Source organism: Symsagittifera roscoffensis, chromosome 5 (genome assembly GCF_963678635.1).
Source record: "Symsagittifera roscoffensis chromosome 5, txSymRosc1.1, whole genome shotgun sequence".
Classification (NCBI taxonomy): Eukaryota; Metazoa; Xenacoelomorpha; order Acoela; family Convolutidae; genus Symsagittifera; species Symsagittifera roscoffensis.
The window spans coordinates 4038242-4052068 of NC_087066.1; the positions used below are offsets into that span (position 1 = coordinate 4038242).

A 13827-nucleotide genomic window follows, 5' to 3' on the forward strand; every position below is an offset into this window, starting at 1 on the left:
TCTTGCGTAATGATATTACATCTTAGACCAGAGCGAAAAAAAGCAGGCGAAGAAATGGTTTTCGGTTTTCTAATTAAGAAGAATCCCGTTATGAGTAGTGAGATATAATTGTGAAACAGTTGTGTGAAATGAATAGAAAATAGACTGACAGTGGCAATGCAGTAGGGCACGTTGTTCTTGCACTCTGAGCAGCTCAGCTGGTAGTCTGGCAGTTCGAAGTTGCAGTAGGGACAGGCAGAAGTGCCAGCGTCTATCTCGCTCTTGTCCTGCTTCCTGCAACACCACATCGATACCACCACTTCACAATTAAAACAAGTCAAAACAAAATATAGCCAACAAACATTTACATTTGGCAAAACTGTTGGAAAAGTTAACAAATTTGAGGAAACTGGGAAAAACCGGCTGACTATTCGCTTTAAGAATTTGCTTCAACTTTTCATAGATTAAGTTTTCATAAATTTTCATATATCATCACTGAAAAGCTTTAAAAAGTGCTTTTAACTGTTTTAATTATAATTTGCATCTCACTGACCGTACAATGTTCTCTATCTTGGACTTGTACTTGGGGTCTATGTTCTGTCTGTACTCCTGACGCATGAGCATGGAGGCATAGTCGAATGCAGATCCACGCATGCCTGATCTGTGACACTCCACCACTGTCGAAGTCAGAATCTGGATCACATCTACAATAAAACAGCAAAATTTTACTAACATAGCCAATCGATGACTGGAAAAAAATAATGAACGTATGTAAACATTAAAAAAACACTGAATTTCTTGAAAACAACTCAACTTTCGAATAATAGATGCCTTTCAACTTTCGAAAGATAGATGCCCTTTAAGCTCTTTGAATTTTTAGAACAATTTATGACTAGCGCTTTTTTGATAACATGAACCCAACAAGAGAAAACTGGATTATTATGTTAAGTTTTTATTCCGCTGGAAATCTAAAAATTAAATTCCACTTTCGAAACTAGAAATCGTTGAGTACTATTTATGTCACTTTCAGCAGATGATTCTCAATGGAACTCAAAAAATGCATATGTTTCTAAGTGCATTCATAAATGCATTAGTATGTAAGAATGCGCATCTGTAGTTATTAGAGACTTTTACGACATTTCCTGAAAAAAAACTAGCAAGACCTATATAGGAGTCTTCGCTACGTTCATTACTCTTAACAAGAGTATTCGGTTGCTGTGCAAGAAATTGAAAAAAATTCGACCTTAGTTATCTTGAATTTCAAAAACTATGAAATAAAAATTCGGCTACGTCTCGGATTCGATCTGCGACCTAGAGATCATGAGTTTCACGCACTAACCACTCCGTGTTAGGTTAGAAAAAAGAAGGTTCGTACTAATAAATACACTAACGCTCGCAAGCTTGTTAGTGTAAAGAACGAGTTACAAACAGCTTAACTTAAGCATAGAAAATATTCCGAGACTTGAAAAATCTTCATCAAAACAAAGTGCGACTCATCTTCACACTCCTAGCTGTAAATTTGTCCAAAACGCAAGACCATCAATTCAGTTTTTCTCGACATCGGCTAAAACTTATCATAATTTCAAAAAAATTGATCGAATCACGGCTATAAAGACTGACTTGAATATTAACATGGTATATCACTCAGATCCAGTTGAAAATTATTTGAGGTACTTGAATATCTGATATAGCGCGAATTTCTACTTTCAGTTGTCGGAACAATTATGTAACCCAATTTTTCTACCAGAGAACAATTGAAATGTTACAATTTTCATTCCCAGATTACGCTTGAAATAATAACCAAACAACTATTCTCAGCTAAAAACAAACAGAACATAGCTAACAGACAGTTGAAAAAGATTCAACGAATGCAAGTACAAGAAAAAAAATACTTACTTATATTTTTGAAAACATCTCAATTTCGAAATTCAAAGAAAAAATGGCCTTGAAGCTCTAGGCTTTAAGCACAATCAATAGGACTTTTTTCGCTATGCAAACTGAAACTATAAGTAGATCATGTTTTTCGTGACCTCCTTTACACTTTTGCCGTTCGATATTTGAGTTTGCGTTCTTTTTGACAAAGGAAAAGAACTGAACTCAAAAATAAATCAAAAGTCAAACCACGAAAAAGCAAATTCCAGCCTGAACGAATTTTAAGAGTTTTAATGAAAAACAAAAGCATCATAACTTATAGACAGAGGCGAAGCTCAGCTTCGCAATCACCAGCGATAAAACGACAAAAAGCAGCTCTAAGAAATGAAATAAGAAAAATAAAGGTGAAATAGGCGTGAAAATTAAAACTTTTTAATGATTATACTGTTGTGTGAAACAAATGGCTTTTTCAGCTCATTTGATTAATTAAAAATGCACTAACTGTGTTACCTTATTACTAATCGAATGCTATCCCAAGCACATGCTATCAAACTGATAATGCAACCAGCTTAAAACATGCCACCAAAAGTAGCACTAACATTTGCGACTTAGGTTGCCAAAAAGAATAGTCGCACTATTAAACTACGCTGGCAAGTGTAAACATAGCCAACTGGAAAAAATTAATGAACGCAAAGAAACTGCAAAAAAAACTTGTTGTTGAAAATTAGATGGCCTTAAAGCTCTTTGAATTTGTAGAACAATGTATGATGAACACTTTTTTGTTAAAATTAACCCAATTTGAGAAAACTGGATCAACAAGTTAAACTTTTACTTTGCTGGGGAATCTGATAATTAATTTCCATTTTCAAAATTAGAAGTCGATCACGTTTTTCGTGACCATTACAATTTTGCTGCGTGGAGTTTGCCTTCCTTTTAAAAATGGAAATGCAATGAAGTTAAAAGGAAATCACAAATCAAACCGCGAAAAATCAAAATTGAGCGTGAACAAATTTTAAGACTTTTTCCTGAAAAAAAATCTGCAAGACATATATAAGAGTCTTTACTACGTTCATTACTCTTAATAAGAGTCTGAACTACTTTCATCGAATCCTAAAAAAGTCAAGACTTGCACAATCCTAAGCTATTTCTAGTTTCGATTTCTTTTAAATTCATTTCAATTAATACAAGTCCGCATTATTAACCCAAATGTTGCCAGAAAAATATGCATTAGTATAGATTGGGTAGGTTTCAGATGCAATTCGGGAGTTGATAGCTAGAAAGGGCAACGCAACAGCTTCTTACGAGATGGAAACTTGGAGATGTTGTTTGCCACTCGAACCAACAGATTGGCCGCCTTCAAGTGGTCGCCCTTCTTCACGTGCACCTGAAAACAAAACAAAAATCTTAATTTTTTTAAACCTTTTCTGAAAAATTATGAGATGAAAACAAAGTGATGCACATTCTTTATCCAATTATTATCCCCAATCCACATTTTTTTAATGCAGGATATACCCTAGTTTTTATCAGACTTGTTATGATTCATTGGGATTTAAAACTACTGATCGACCTGGAAAAAGACCAGCATGAGAGTTGCTCAACGGAAATTATGGAGCAGAAGATTAAAACCGTGTTGAAAATTCCAATTGCTAAAATCCAGCAGAGCATGTCCGAAACTTTTCGCTTTCGAGCTAAGATTGTCATTGAACAATTACAACAGTTCAGATCATGAATGACTCACTCTGACTAGGAGGTAGCTGTGAAGGAGCATCAAGTTGGTGGCCATCTCCTGAGGAATCTTGATGCTGTTGTCCTTCAGGTCCGCGAACATACCAAACAACACATCGTGTGCGATCCTGTAGTTGCCTGCAAACAAACAACAACAAAACACATACAACATCATTCACATCTTGTTGATTATTTTGTTGACTATCCTTGTGTAGCGCCTTTTTTCGCCTCCGGCCCAGCTCCCACCATTCAAACTTGGGCCTTTTTTTCCATGGGGGAGAGAGATGTCATCCCTTTTGCCCCACCCGGTCCCACCTTCAGAAAGAGGTGCGGGGGGCTGTGTGACCGAAGCAGGATTCTAACCCACAACCTTGTATTAAAGGACGCGCGTCTTCCCCACTCGGCCCCAATTGTTTTCTTAACGAACACTTTTTCAACATCAATTTTTACAACCAACTTCATAAAATTTTATACACTTTTCATATATCGTCCGAAAGTAATAAAGCATCTAATTTTAGAAGTTTTTGGTTTGACGACCGCGTGCTATTTTTAGTCAACTAAGACCTTTTCTGGCGGCTGATTACCAGTCCTTTCAAGGTTAATCAGCAAAAAATGCCTTAAAAGGCAATCAATGCACCCCAACGTCAAACTTCAAATCCACTCGAGTACTTGGTATTCAGCGCATATGGTCCCTTCGGTGTAAACTTCACAGAATCTTCACCAATAAATAATATCAATGGACTAAATTTATGATGGTAACTTCTCAGAACGGTAAATATCATTTATGTAATTATGACTGAGACTTTTACTTTCCAACTAAAACAGATAAAGTGGGAGTCCTTAACTGTCAGCCTTGGTTTTCAGTTCCCACCTTATCTAGCATCTCAAAATATATCAAAACAGATGCAATATTCTCTGTCAATCAGCTGGTAGCAACACAGTCAGCCACATAGACAAATCAGTTATGACAACAACACTCTGAAGTTCAACGAGCAAAATACCATTTAGCATCTGCTAATTTAGAAAAACAGTAACTCAATTACAGAAAGTTATCAAAAAAAAACTATTGAGATAATCAAAATGCAGAAACGATTAATTTTGAAATTATCTTTGGTCTTTTTCCTCCTTTTAACGGTAAGTAAAACAAATGACACTTCAATGCCATTTAACAGTTGATGAAACAGTTGATTTTGATCGAATAGTTATTTTGAAAACGAAACACGGAATTTGGAACAGAACACTCCGAACAAACATGATTGAACTTTAGGTGCAACAGCAGACGATAGGGATCCCAATCACGCGACTCCTCAAAAAGAGAAGCACTTTGGCAGACTTTCTAGGCAAGTTCACGGATCTTGTTAAGTGTAGGCGCTTCATAGCTTTTCAACCCCCCTCTCTCCTCTTCTTCGTTCTTTAATATTCCAGCTCCAAAACTTTCAAATTTCCAAAACTTTCAAATTAAGATTTTTCAACCCCTCTGCTCACTACTTTTCTTCTCCGCGTAATTGGACCCTTAATTAACCGCTGCATTAACAGTATCATCGCTGCATTATCATACAATCTTTGAAAGTGGATATACAAGGCTGCGGGGACCAATAAAAAAACATGGCCTGAAAACAATCGAAACAGAGCCAAAAAACTCAGGGACATTGAAAAAACGGATTTATTTTTTTCCCCACTTTCAAGCCTACTAGAACAAACTAAATCTCCTTATAGCTTTTTGAATTACAAAAACTTTCCATTCTGGACACTAGGTCGATGGGTACTTTTTTTCCTGGCTGGGAATTCTTCAAAAAAATTGTTTTGAAACTTAAGGTCAAATGCTTTATTTCGCGCCAATTTATGTTTAAATAATAGTGTTTAAATGACAGATTTGTTCAAAGCTAAAAAAAATTAGATCACAATTTAAACATGTACAAATTAAAACTTGAAAACTCAGAAAATGGGCGAAACTTGACTTATTTTGAAAAGACGAAATTTCAAAAATAGAAGTCGTTCACCCTTTTCCTCGCCGTTTCCGCTTTCTTAATTGGAGAGAATAATTGCTTTCTTTGAGCAAATGAAATCAAACCGCGAATGATCAAATTTGACCTGAACTTGATCGAGATGAAAAAAAAACAAGTACGTTCATCGACGGTTTATTAATAAGTAGTCATTTAGTGAGAAATCTCTTTTTTCGATCAAAACTTTTTTTATACAATCGTCGAAAAAAATTTCGGATAGATTATAGACAACCTCGATCGCAAACAAGAACTGCTGACGTTCCACTACTTAAAAAAACTGAGTGAGTGAATAAGTACAAACTAACCGAAAATGTGCAGAGTATGTTAGCCAGCCGAAAAGTTGCTATTATATTACAACTGCGTAATTTCGGCTGGCTTATCTGTCACCATATTTGATTGCTGTTTAAAATAGCTCTAACAAGACAAGCAAGTCAATTATCTAAGAAAAAGTTTGAAATCCCAAACAAATTTCTGTTACGATGAATTTTGATATATTTTTGCATTTTTCAAAAACCAGCCAAACCAAACGCTAATCACTAGCACCAAGACAAGATGTTTATACCTATGTTCAGTAGCCACTCTTTGAGATTAAAAGTGGGGGTAAACAAAAACTAGAAAACGGCCAAAAAACATCCTACAAATTGTTGTGGTGATGGGCTTTAAAATTTTTTGAAACGGATGTAAAGTTACAAACACTTAACTAGAGCACTGTTGAAAAACTATTAATGAATTAAAAGAAAATAAACAAAACAATTTTTTTGAACAAAGTTCATTTTTTTCAACACGACAATATTACCTGCAGCACTTTCAAATCTTACTTAGTAAGTAAGTAAGTAAGTAAGTAAGTAAGTAAGTAAGTAAGTAAGTAAGTAAGTAAGTAACAAAAGTCTGTTACATTGATTTTTTCGCAAAACTATCCATATGCATGGTCTGCAGCCATTTGTCGCTTTCGAGGAGTTTTTGCACCACGCTAATTTTTTACTCTGTTCGGAAATCTTAAAAAAATCTATTTTGAAATAGAAAATCGATCTCTTTTTTTTGCGCCATCTGCACTTTTGCCATTTGATATTTTAGTTTGCTTTTTTTTGGCAAATGATCTTGAAGTGGGATTGAAAAAAAATCAGAAGTCAAAATGACGTGACTTGATTTTGTGTCTTCAGTTCGTTCTTTTGAACGTCAAAATTTGTTACTGTAACTTAGAAAAGAGTCAAACTTGGATCAATAGTCAAACGATTAAAAACTGAACTAGAAAAAACAGACTTAAAAAAACAGCACGAGTTAAAAGTGCGAAAAATCAATTGGACTTTGATGACTTAATAGCACAACGGTAAAATTTTGCTCCCTATCCCGTTTTTTTTAAACTACTGCATCTATTTGTAAACAATTTTAGAAAACCAGTGAAAAAAAACATGTATATTTATCCAAAGCTTAGAAACGTCACTTTACATCACTCAATTGCCATTAAAAAAAATTAGGTAGTTTCGGAAAAATTTAAATTGATCCCAATAATTTTTTTGAACCATTTTAATTTAAATTTTGAATTCTACGTATTAAATGGACGATACTGCTGTACACCTACGGAATGGTTGTTTTAAAGGAAACTACAAACACAATTTGAATCACAACATCAGATGCTATTGGAAAGATGTGACATGCAGACGACGCCGGGTGAAAGAATCTGATTCAAAGCCTGAACCAGAGTTCCCTTCTGATCAGAAACCGATGTTTGTACGGGACTACAACAGGCCAGGAGTAGTGTGGAAGATTAACCCAAACCTGTTCTTAGCTTCTATTCAGCCATAATATCCAAATCAGTGTAACAACTATCTTATTTTGATATGATGCATTTTACAGAGGCTCTTTTCCAATTTCACCTTCCGACTCCCTTCGTAAAACTTTTATATTAAATGACCTAAAATTGATGATACGCCAATTTCGAAGCGAAAGAAGTTGTTCAAACGTTTTTTGTTCACACGTTATTTTATAACATCAATATTCATAAAATCATTTCAGAAAACCAAGGGGGAATGGAAAAGAGCCTTTTCAGCTAACCCCAATCAAGATCTGTTCCAGCTATTCTGCGACTGTATATTAATATTTTTCCTCTTCTAGGTAATAAAAATGAAATTGTAGCTTTTGGAGATTTTGAACTCTATTTCGACGTCAAAATTAATTCAGCTTATGAACATTAAAAATCTTTCATTATGAACCCCTTTTTTCAACGCTTTTTTCGCGCCAGCTTCATTTACACAGCGGCGAAGCAGCGCTTCGCAAACACTAGCTCGAATTTACAAAAATTCTGCTAAGAACTGGTTTCGAATCTGCAACTTCGACACCTGGAGTCTCACGCCCTGCCCTCTTGCCACGAACGCTAAACAATTGGCAAACGAAGGAGCTCTATGAGCCAATAAATTACCAATGCGATGCAACTAATAAAAATAGACACAATTTTGCAAGTAAAATATAAACTTATAATATAACAAACCGAGCAAAGCTGCGCCTTGCAAACACAAGCGAAGAATTGCAAAAAAAACTTTAGAAAATTTTTGTTGAGATAAGGGGTATAACGTTGTCATATCTGCTCCAAGACCGTTTTTAATCATATATTTCACTGATACAGAAATGCAAAATTTTCAAAATTTCGAAAAAAAGGACTTTACGCTAAACCCTAGAGTTTTTCTACATGAATAAGGGTTTAACCGCTTAATTTAAGGAGAAAACTACAATCTCTCTTTCCATTGGAGTCTTTATCTCAGATTGGCAGTGTAGTTTTCGAAGAAAAAATTAACAAGTTTTCAACTATCGATCGAAAACTCAAAAAATTGACTTCCTAAATCTATAAAGTTTTCTCTACTAAAACAATGGAAGAGCCTTTGCTTTCTTCGACCTGATTTTTAGAAGTTAACAAACCATATTAGGGAGGGAAAATCTAAGCACAATGATAGTTTCAATGACGTATCAACCTCAGAATCAGAAGTTAATTTAAAAAAAAACAATAACTTTCCAAAAAACGGGCAAAAATTCAAAGATTGGACATTTTCTAAGGCCATATTTTTTTAAATCAAAATTCAGGGCATAGTTGCTTACGCAAGTAAGATTTGCGTAAATAATTTTTTGCTCTCGGATAAGCCGATTTGGCAGGGTTGTTTTTGAGAAAAATCAAAAAGTTTTAAAATTAATCAATATGTCATAGAATGGGCTTGTTCGAGGCTATATCTTTTTTCTACTGATTTTAGAAAATAACTACTTGAGAAAGGGAGCTCCTTATAAAATGTAAATGTGATTGAAACCTTCATCTCAGATTTGTACATTCAAAATTGAACAGAATTCAAAATAAATAAGCCAAAAGTCTCCCTACTGAAACTTTCGAAGGCCGTAGAACGTAGTGAAACATGCAGGCACATAAAAGAGCAGCCTGTTATTTGATTGGTACCATTTTTTGTTTTGAAACCCGCTACAGTAGTTTTGAGAAAAAGTGAAATTTCTGCGAAAAGAGAAAAAAATTCCGAAACGTCGCAAAAAAAACGAACAACAAAGCCCATACATTTACATAATACATGGTTTTTTTTTCAAACAGGACCTAATAGTAGACAAAAATAAGGCAGCAACATATGCCATTAAATTGTTACTGCCTCAAAAAGCTTAAATATGACTAAATTGAAATATAGCAAAAGTGCCACCAAACGAGCACTTTCATTTACAACTTAGGTTTTAAAAAAATTTTCTCTTAATAAAGCACTACGCTTTGCTAATCAAAAAAGTGTCCACTGTGTTAACTCGTTACAAATCAAATGTCGAAAAACATAATATTATAATGGCAATGCAGCCTTCACATTCAAAAATACCACCTTAACTAGCACTTTCAAATAGGTCGAAAGTAACACTATTATATGCGACTTAAATTGGGGAAAAAAATTTCAGAGTTTTGTCACACTACACTTTGCTCTTCTAAAAAAGTTTGCTGTGAATAAATTTACAAACAGAGGCGAAATTGCACTTCGCATACACAAGCAAAAATATGACCGATAACGCTACCGGGAAAAACTGAATGAGTGACGCACGCCAATTATGAGTCAACAGAATAGCTAAGTGACGCAAGCCAATAATGACGCACTAGCAGTACCAGTCAATATGAAAAAAAAAGAATATTACCAACTAATATGCCTCAATTTATAGAGCGGACTCAATTTAACTAGTATACGAAAAATTTCATTAACACATCCGACCCTGCCCAGGTTCCAACCCTCTTATTTTTTTGCGAGTTTCCTTCCCTACTTCTACGCTACAGATCCATGATAAATTGATGCTAAAGTGCAATTTGTAATATAATAGTCTGTGTTAATATCCATGGCATTGGCTATACTTAATAGCTGGTTATGGATCAAAACGAACACTTTTAAAATGAACACTAATATTTGCGACTTGGATTGGGAAAAAAGAAATCATACAATCACACAAGCTTTGCTTGTGTAATAAACCGTAAAAACATCAACACAGGGAAAAGAGCGTTGTTATCGGTCAACTGTGATAGAAAAAGTATCAAGAGACAAAAAAGTAAAACCTAGAAAACCGAAAAAAAAACTTAGTCATTCAAAAAACCAAGCCAATAGAAGATTAGATAAGTGTAAAGAACAAGAAAACCGAAAAAAAATTGATTTTTGATCATGTTTAAATTTTTGAAAATAATATAAAAGCTCTTCGATATTCAAGAACTGTTGATTTCCACTTTTTTCTTTAAATCAGTCAAATTTTCAAAACCTTTTCAAAATCCACTTTCGAAACTAGAAATCTATCATGTTTTTTTTCAAGCTATTCCCACTTTCCCAATTGGAGAGCGCAACTTAATTAGTTTTAAGCGGATAAGTTTGAGCTGAACTCGAAAAGTGCATACAAAACTTGGATTACTTCTAGTGTCGTAACTCAATTGCTACAAAAATTGAACACTAGCAGCTTATGCAAGAAAGATCCCAACAACACGTTATTTTGATTGAGCCCAAATCTCAAAATTGGCAGGGTAGCTTCTTGAGAAATTGAAAACATTAAAATGGGTCGAAAATTCCCGCACTGAAACATTCGAATGCCGTAAGCGTTGAGTGAAAATAGACTAGCGGAATACGCATTCACGAGGGAGAGTCGCCAATCTTTCCATTGATACAATTTTTTTGAAAAGTAATTCAGAGATAAATCACAAATTTGCGAAAAGTGCCAAAACTTTCCATAAAGCGTTTCAAATAATAATTAAAAAACCAAATCCCAAACGTTTTCATAATACATGTTTTTATCAAAAACAACTAGCCATCAATAAACCAAAAACAAAAAATAATGTACGCAGCGAAAGTAAACCAGATGGAAAAATGCAGAAGTGTCACCACATCGGACTTACCACTATTTTCTCAGAAAAATATAGACCTTCTAGAAACGATCATACATAATATGTTATGTATTTTGGACCTGATTTTAACTTTTTGAAAAAATTCTATAGAATAAAATAATGCCTAAATGAAAAAAGATAACTCTGCACTTCCCCAATCGCATCTGAAAACACACAAATTTCGAGCTATATGATCTCTAAAAAACATTGACTTCGAAAAAAATATAGACCAAATAATTATTTTTATAGCCCCGTCTATAAATATATACCAAGTGGTCAACATGCATCAAATGAAACGTTTGATTTGCGACTTAGATTAGAAACAAGTGGATACCGTAATATGAGACTAAGCTCCTCTTGTGTAAAAAAAAACATTAAAAAAGGCATCTACAAACAACTTAAGCTTCCCACTTCGGGCCGCGTTATCGATAAGCAACAAGCGGCCATAGACATCGACCACAGAAGCATAACTACTTTCCTTAACTCTTACTCATATTCTCAAACATACTTCAGCTTAACTAATGCGCTATAAGCAAGCAAATTATAGCTCATGCTTACCAATTCGCCAAGTGGAAACTAAACTTTACGAAACTTAACACAATAATGAACGAGCTAAAAAGGAAAAAGGACTCTTATCATAATACAAACTCCGCTTTCTAAAAAAGAGCCACCTGATTACTGAAAATAACATACGAAACTATCGGGTGACTGACTCATCGAGGAAACGATAGTATCCACCCCGCCAGCCCATATCTTTGTCGGAGATAACTACGGATAACTGGATCACAATCTATCTGGCTTACCGCTGTTCTGTTCCTCCCGAGCGATGATGGTGGCTGTCTTGGCTGCCTCCCTGTACTGTCCCAGTGCCATGTAGAGGCGGAACAGATACTTGGCATCTTTGGGCTCATTGTCGAACTCCCCCATCAGGAAGTCCATCAACTGGTGCGTCAACACTTCATCATCTGCCTCACCCACCTAGTACAAATACAATCATACGGTTAAGTTTTATCCCGCATCTAAGTTTAGCGGAAGAAATCGATTAAAGTGGATTTCAGTAGACTAAAATTTTGTCAATGCAATATACTCTCAAGTCCTTGGACAACGAACTAAATTTTAAATGGATTTTTATAATCCATTAATTTCTCAAAAAACTTTTACATTTTTTTGTTCTTTTAATGAGACAGATAACGATCTCTTAACGTAATGAATTATTATAAACAAAACTGCAGTGCGAGATGAAGCTTTAGTTCGGGGAAGATTTTATGAAATTTGAACCAAGTAAACAAACAACTACTAAAAAATAACGCCTTTATTCAATTTGAAATATAACTTACTAGGCGGATCCACTACCTTGACGCGGAGTCAAAATATAGAAGGACAGTTACCTCATAATGTTAACATTCGATCATAAAAAAGGAAACACGGTGTTGGAACACATCTTGATAAGAAAATGTTTTGCCGTAATTAGGAGAGTTTGAGCTGCAGATTCTCATGAGTCAGATATTTCAGAATAATTAGTACCCACTCAATAGTTAAATTGAGCATGTCAGCTGCTTTGAGCAGTTCAGCTGAAATTGAGAAGCGGTTCAATAGATTTTATTAAACCCCGATAAAAAAAGTCTTCATTCCGATTTGATAACGCTTGCTAATCGCAGAGAAAACATTGTTAACTCACGGCCTTGATGGCTATCTCAATGGGGTTTATGTTGGGGTCGTTCTCAGTGGCGGGGGTGATGGGACAGCGGAGGAGGTGTTTGACTGCCCTGGGGTACTGCTTGCTTTTGTAGAAGAACTTCCCAGCTAAGAAGGGGTCCTTCTCCTCTGTCTCGAAATAGACAGCCACACTCTTGTAGTCCTCCTCAGAGACATCATCGCCTGAAACACAGTAAATTCTAAAAAATATATATTTTGGTTTTTGACCTTATCAGTTAAATTCTGATTCAGTTGTCGTTTTGTTTCAGCAGAAAAATTATGTTGGAAGATATTTCGCTCGGGAAAATTCCATTCGATAAATGTTTGAGCTTTCAGAGTTCCAACCTTAATTTCCATGCTAATAGCGATCCGCTCCCCTTCCTTGCATTGATGCAAGTATAAAATACGAAACCCTAGATCAGCTATAACAGTTACCAGCAGGAATTTTTCAGAGTTCAATCTTTACTACACCTCGCTAGAAGAGGGAGCAAATCCATTGTAAAAAAAAACATTTCCAAGCAACCCATAACATGCCATGAAAAGATGAAAGTATGAAAAAAAAAGAAGAAAGTCAATTGGCTGAGATGCGCAGCTAGTAGTAGTAGTGCCTACCCAATATACTGGCGTATGTCTTCATGTGGTGGTGTGTGGATGCCAGCTGGAAGGCCTCGTCATGACACTTGGACATCACCAGGAACTGGATCGCACTCTCCATGTCATTCAGACGCACGAAGAACCTACACCACACAAAGAACTCCATTTCATTTCAGATGGCTATACATAAGTGTGTTTCTGCACAATAATTTAAGCATATTCCGCGCAGATAATTCGGAATTGATTTTCGATCAGCTCTTGTAAACAATTACAAAAAACGTTCCCACGTTCCCCCATATGGTATAATGCTCAAGGCTCGAAAACATATGAATGATCAGCTATCTCACTTGGCCACTAGCTTTGCCCCCTCTATGGACCCTGTCTCCCTCACTATGCGCACTGCCTCCTCCGGATTCTGCAGATGGTCCACCAGAATACTAAACACACACAAACTACTCGATTGACAATATCTGCCAACCATTTATCCTTCTTCAAATCTAGAATAATCTGGAAGGTTGTGAAAACAAGCGGCTGTGTTTAGAAAGTACTAAAGATGCTAACAATCAGGCGAAGTTTAAAATGCTAAAG

General features: G+C 35.4%; 1 protein-coding gene across 4 annotated transcripts in view; it reads right to left on the reverse strand.

Moving 5' to 3' along the window:
- Positions 1 to 13827, reverse strand: part of LOC134846985 (WD repeat-containing protein 19-like) — a 107313-nt gene that overhangs the window by 22169 nt on the left and 71317 nt on the right. For 3 of the 4 annotated variants that reach the window (XM_063864460.1, XM_063864459.1, XM_063864457.1), the window contains 8 exons: positions 13587 to 13676; positions 13258 to 13382; positions 12629 to 12828; positions 11754 to 11928; positions 3590 to 3714; positions 3154 to 3235; positions 533 to 683; positions 150 to 273 (listed from right to left, as the gene is read on the reverse strand). In XM_063864460.1, coding sequence (XP_063720530.1) covers positions 150 to 273; positions 533 to 683; positions 3154 to 3235; positions 3590 to 3714; positions 11754 to 11928; positions 12629 to 12828; positions 13258 to 13382; positions 13587 to 13676 — 1072 coding nt within the window. The remainder of the gene's footprint in view (positions 1 to 149; positions 274 to 532; positions 684 to 3153; positions 3236 to 3589; positions 3715 to 11753; positions 11929 to 12628; positions 12829 to 13257; positions 13383 to 13586; positions 13677 to 13827) is intronic. The other variant, XM_063864458.1, reaches the window with a different exon arrangement.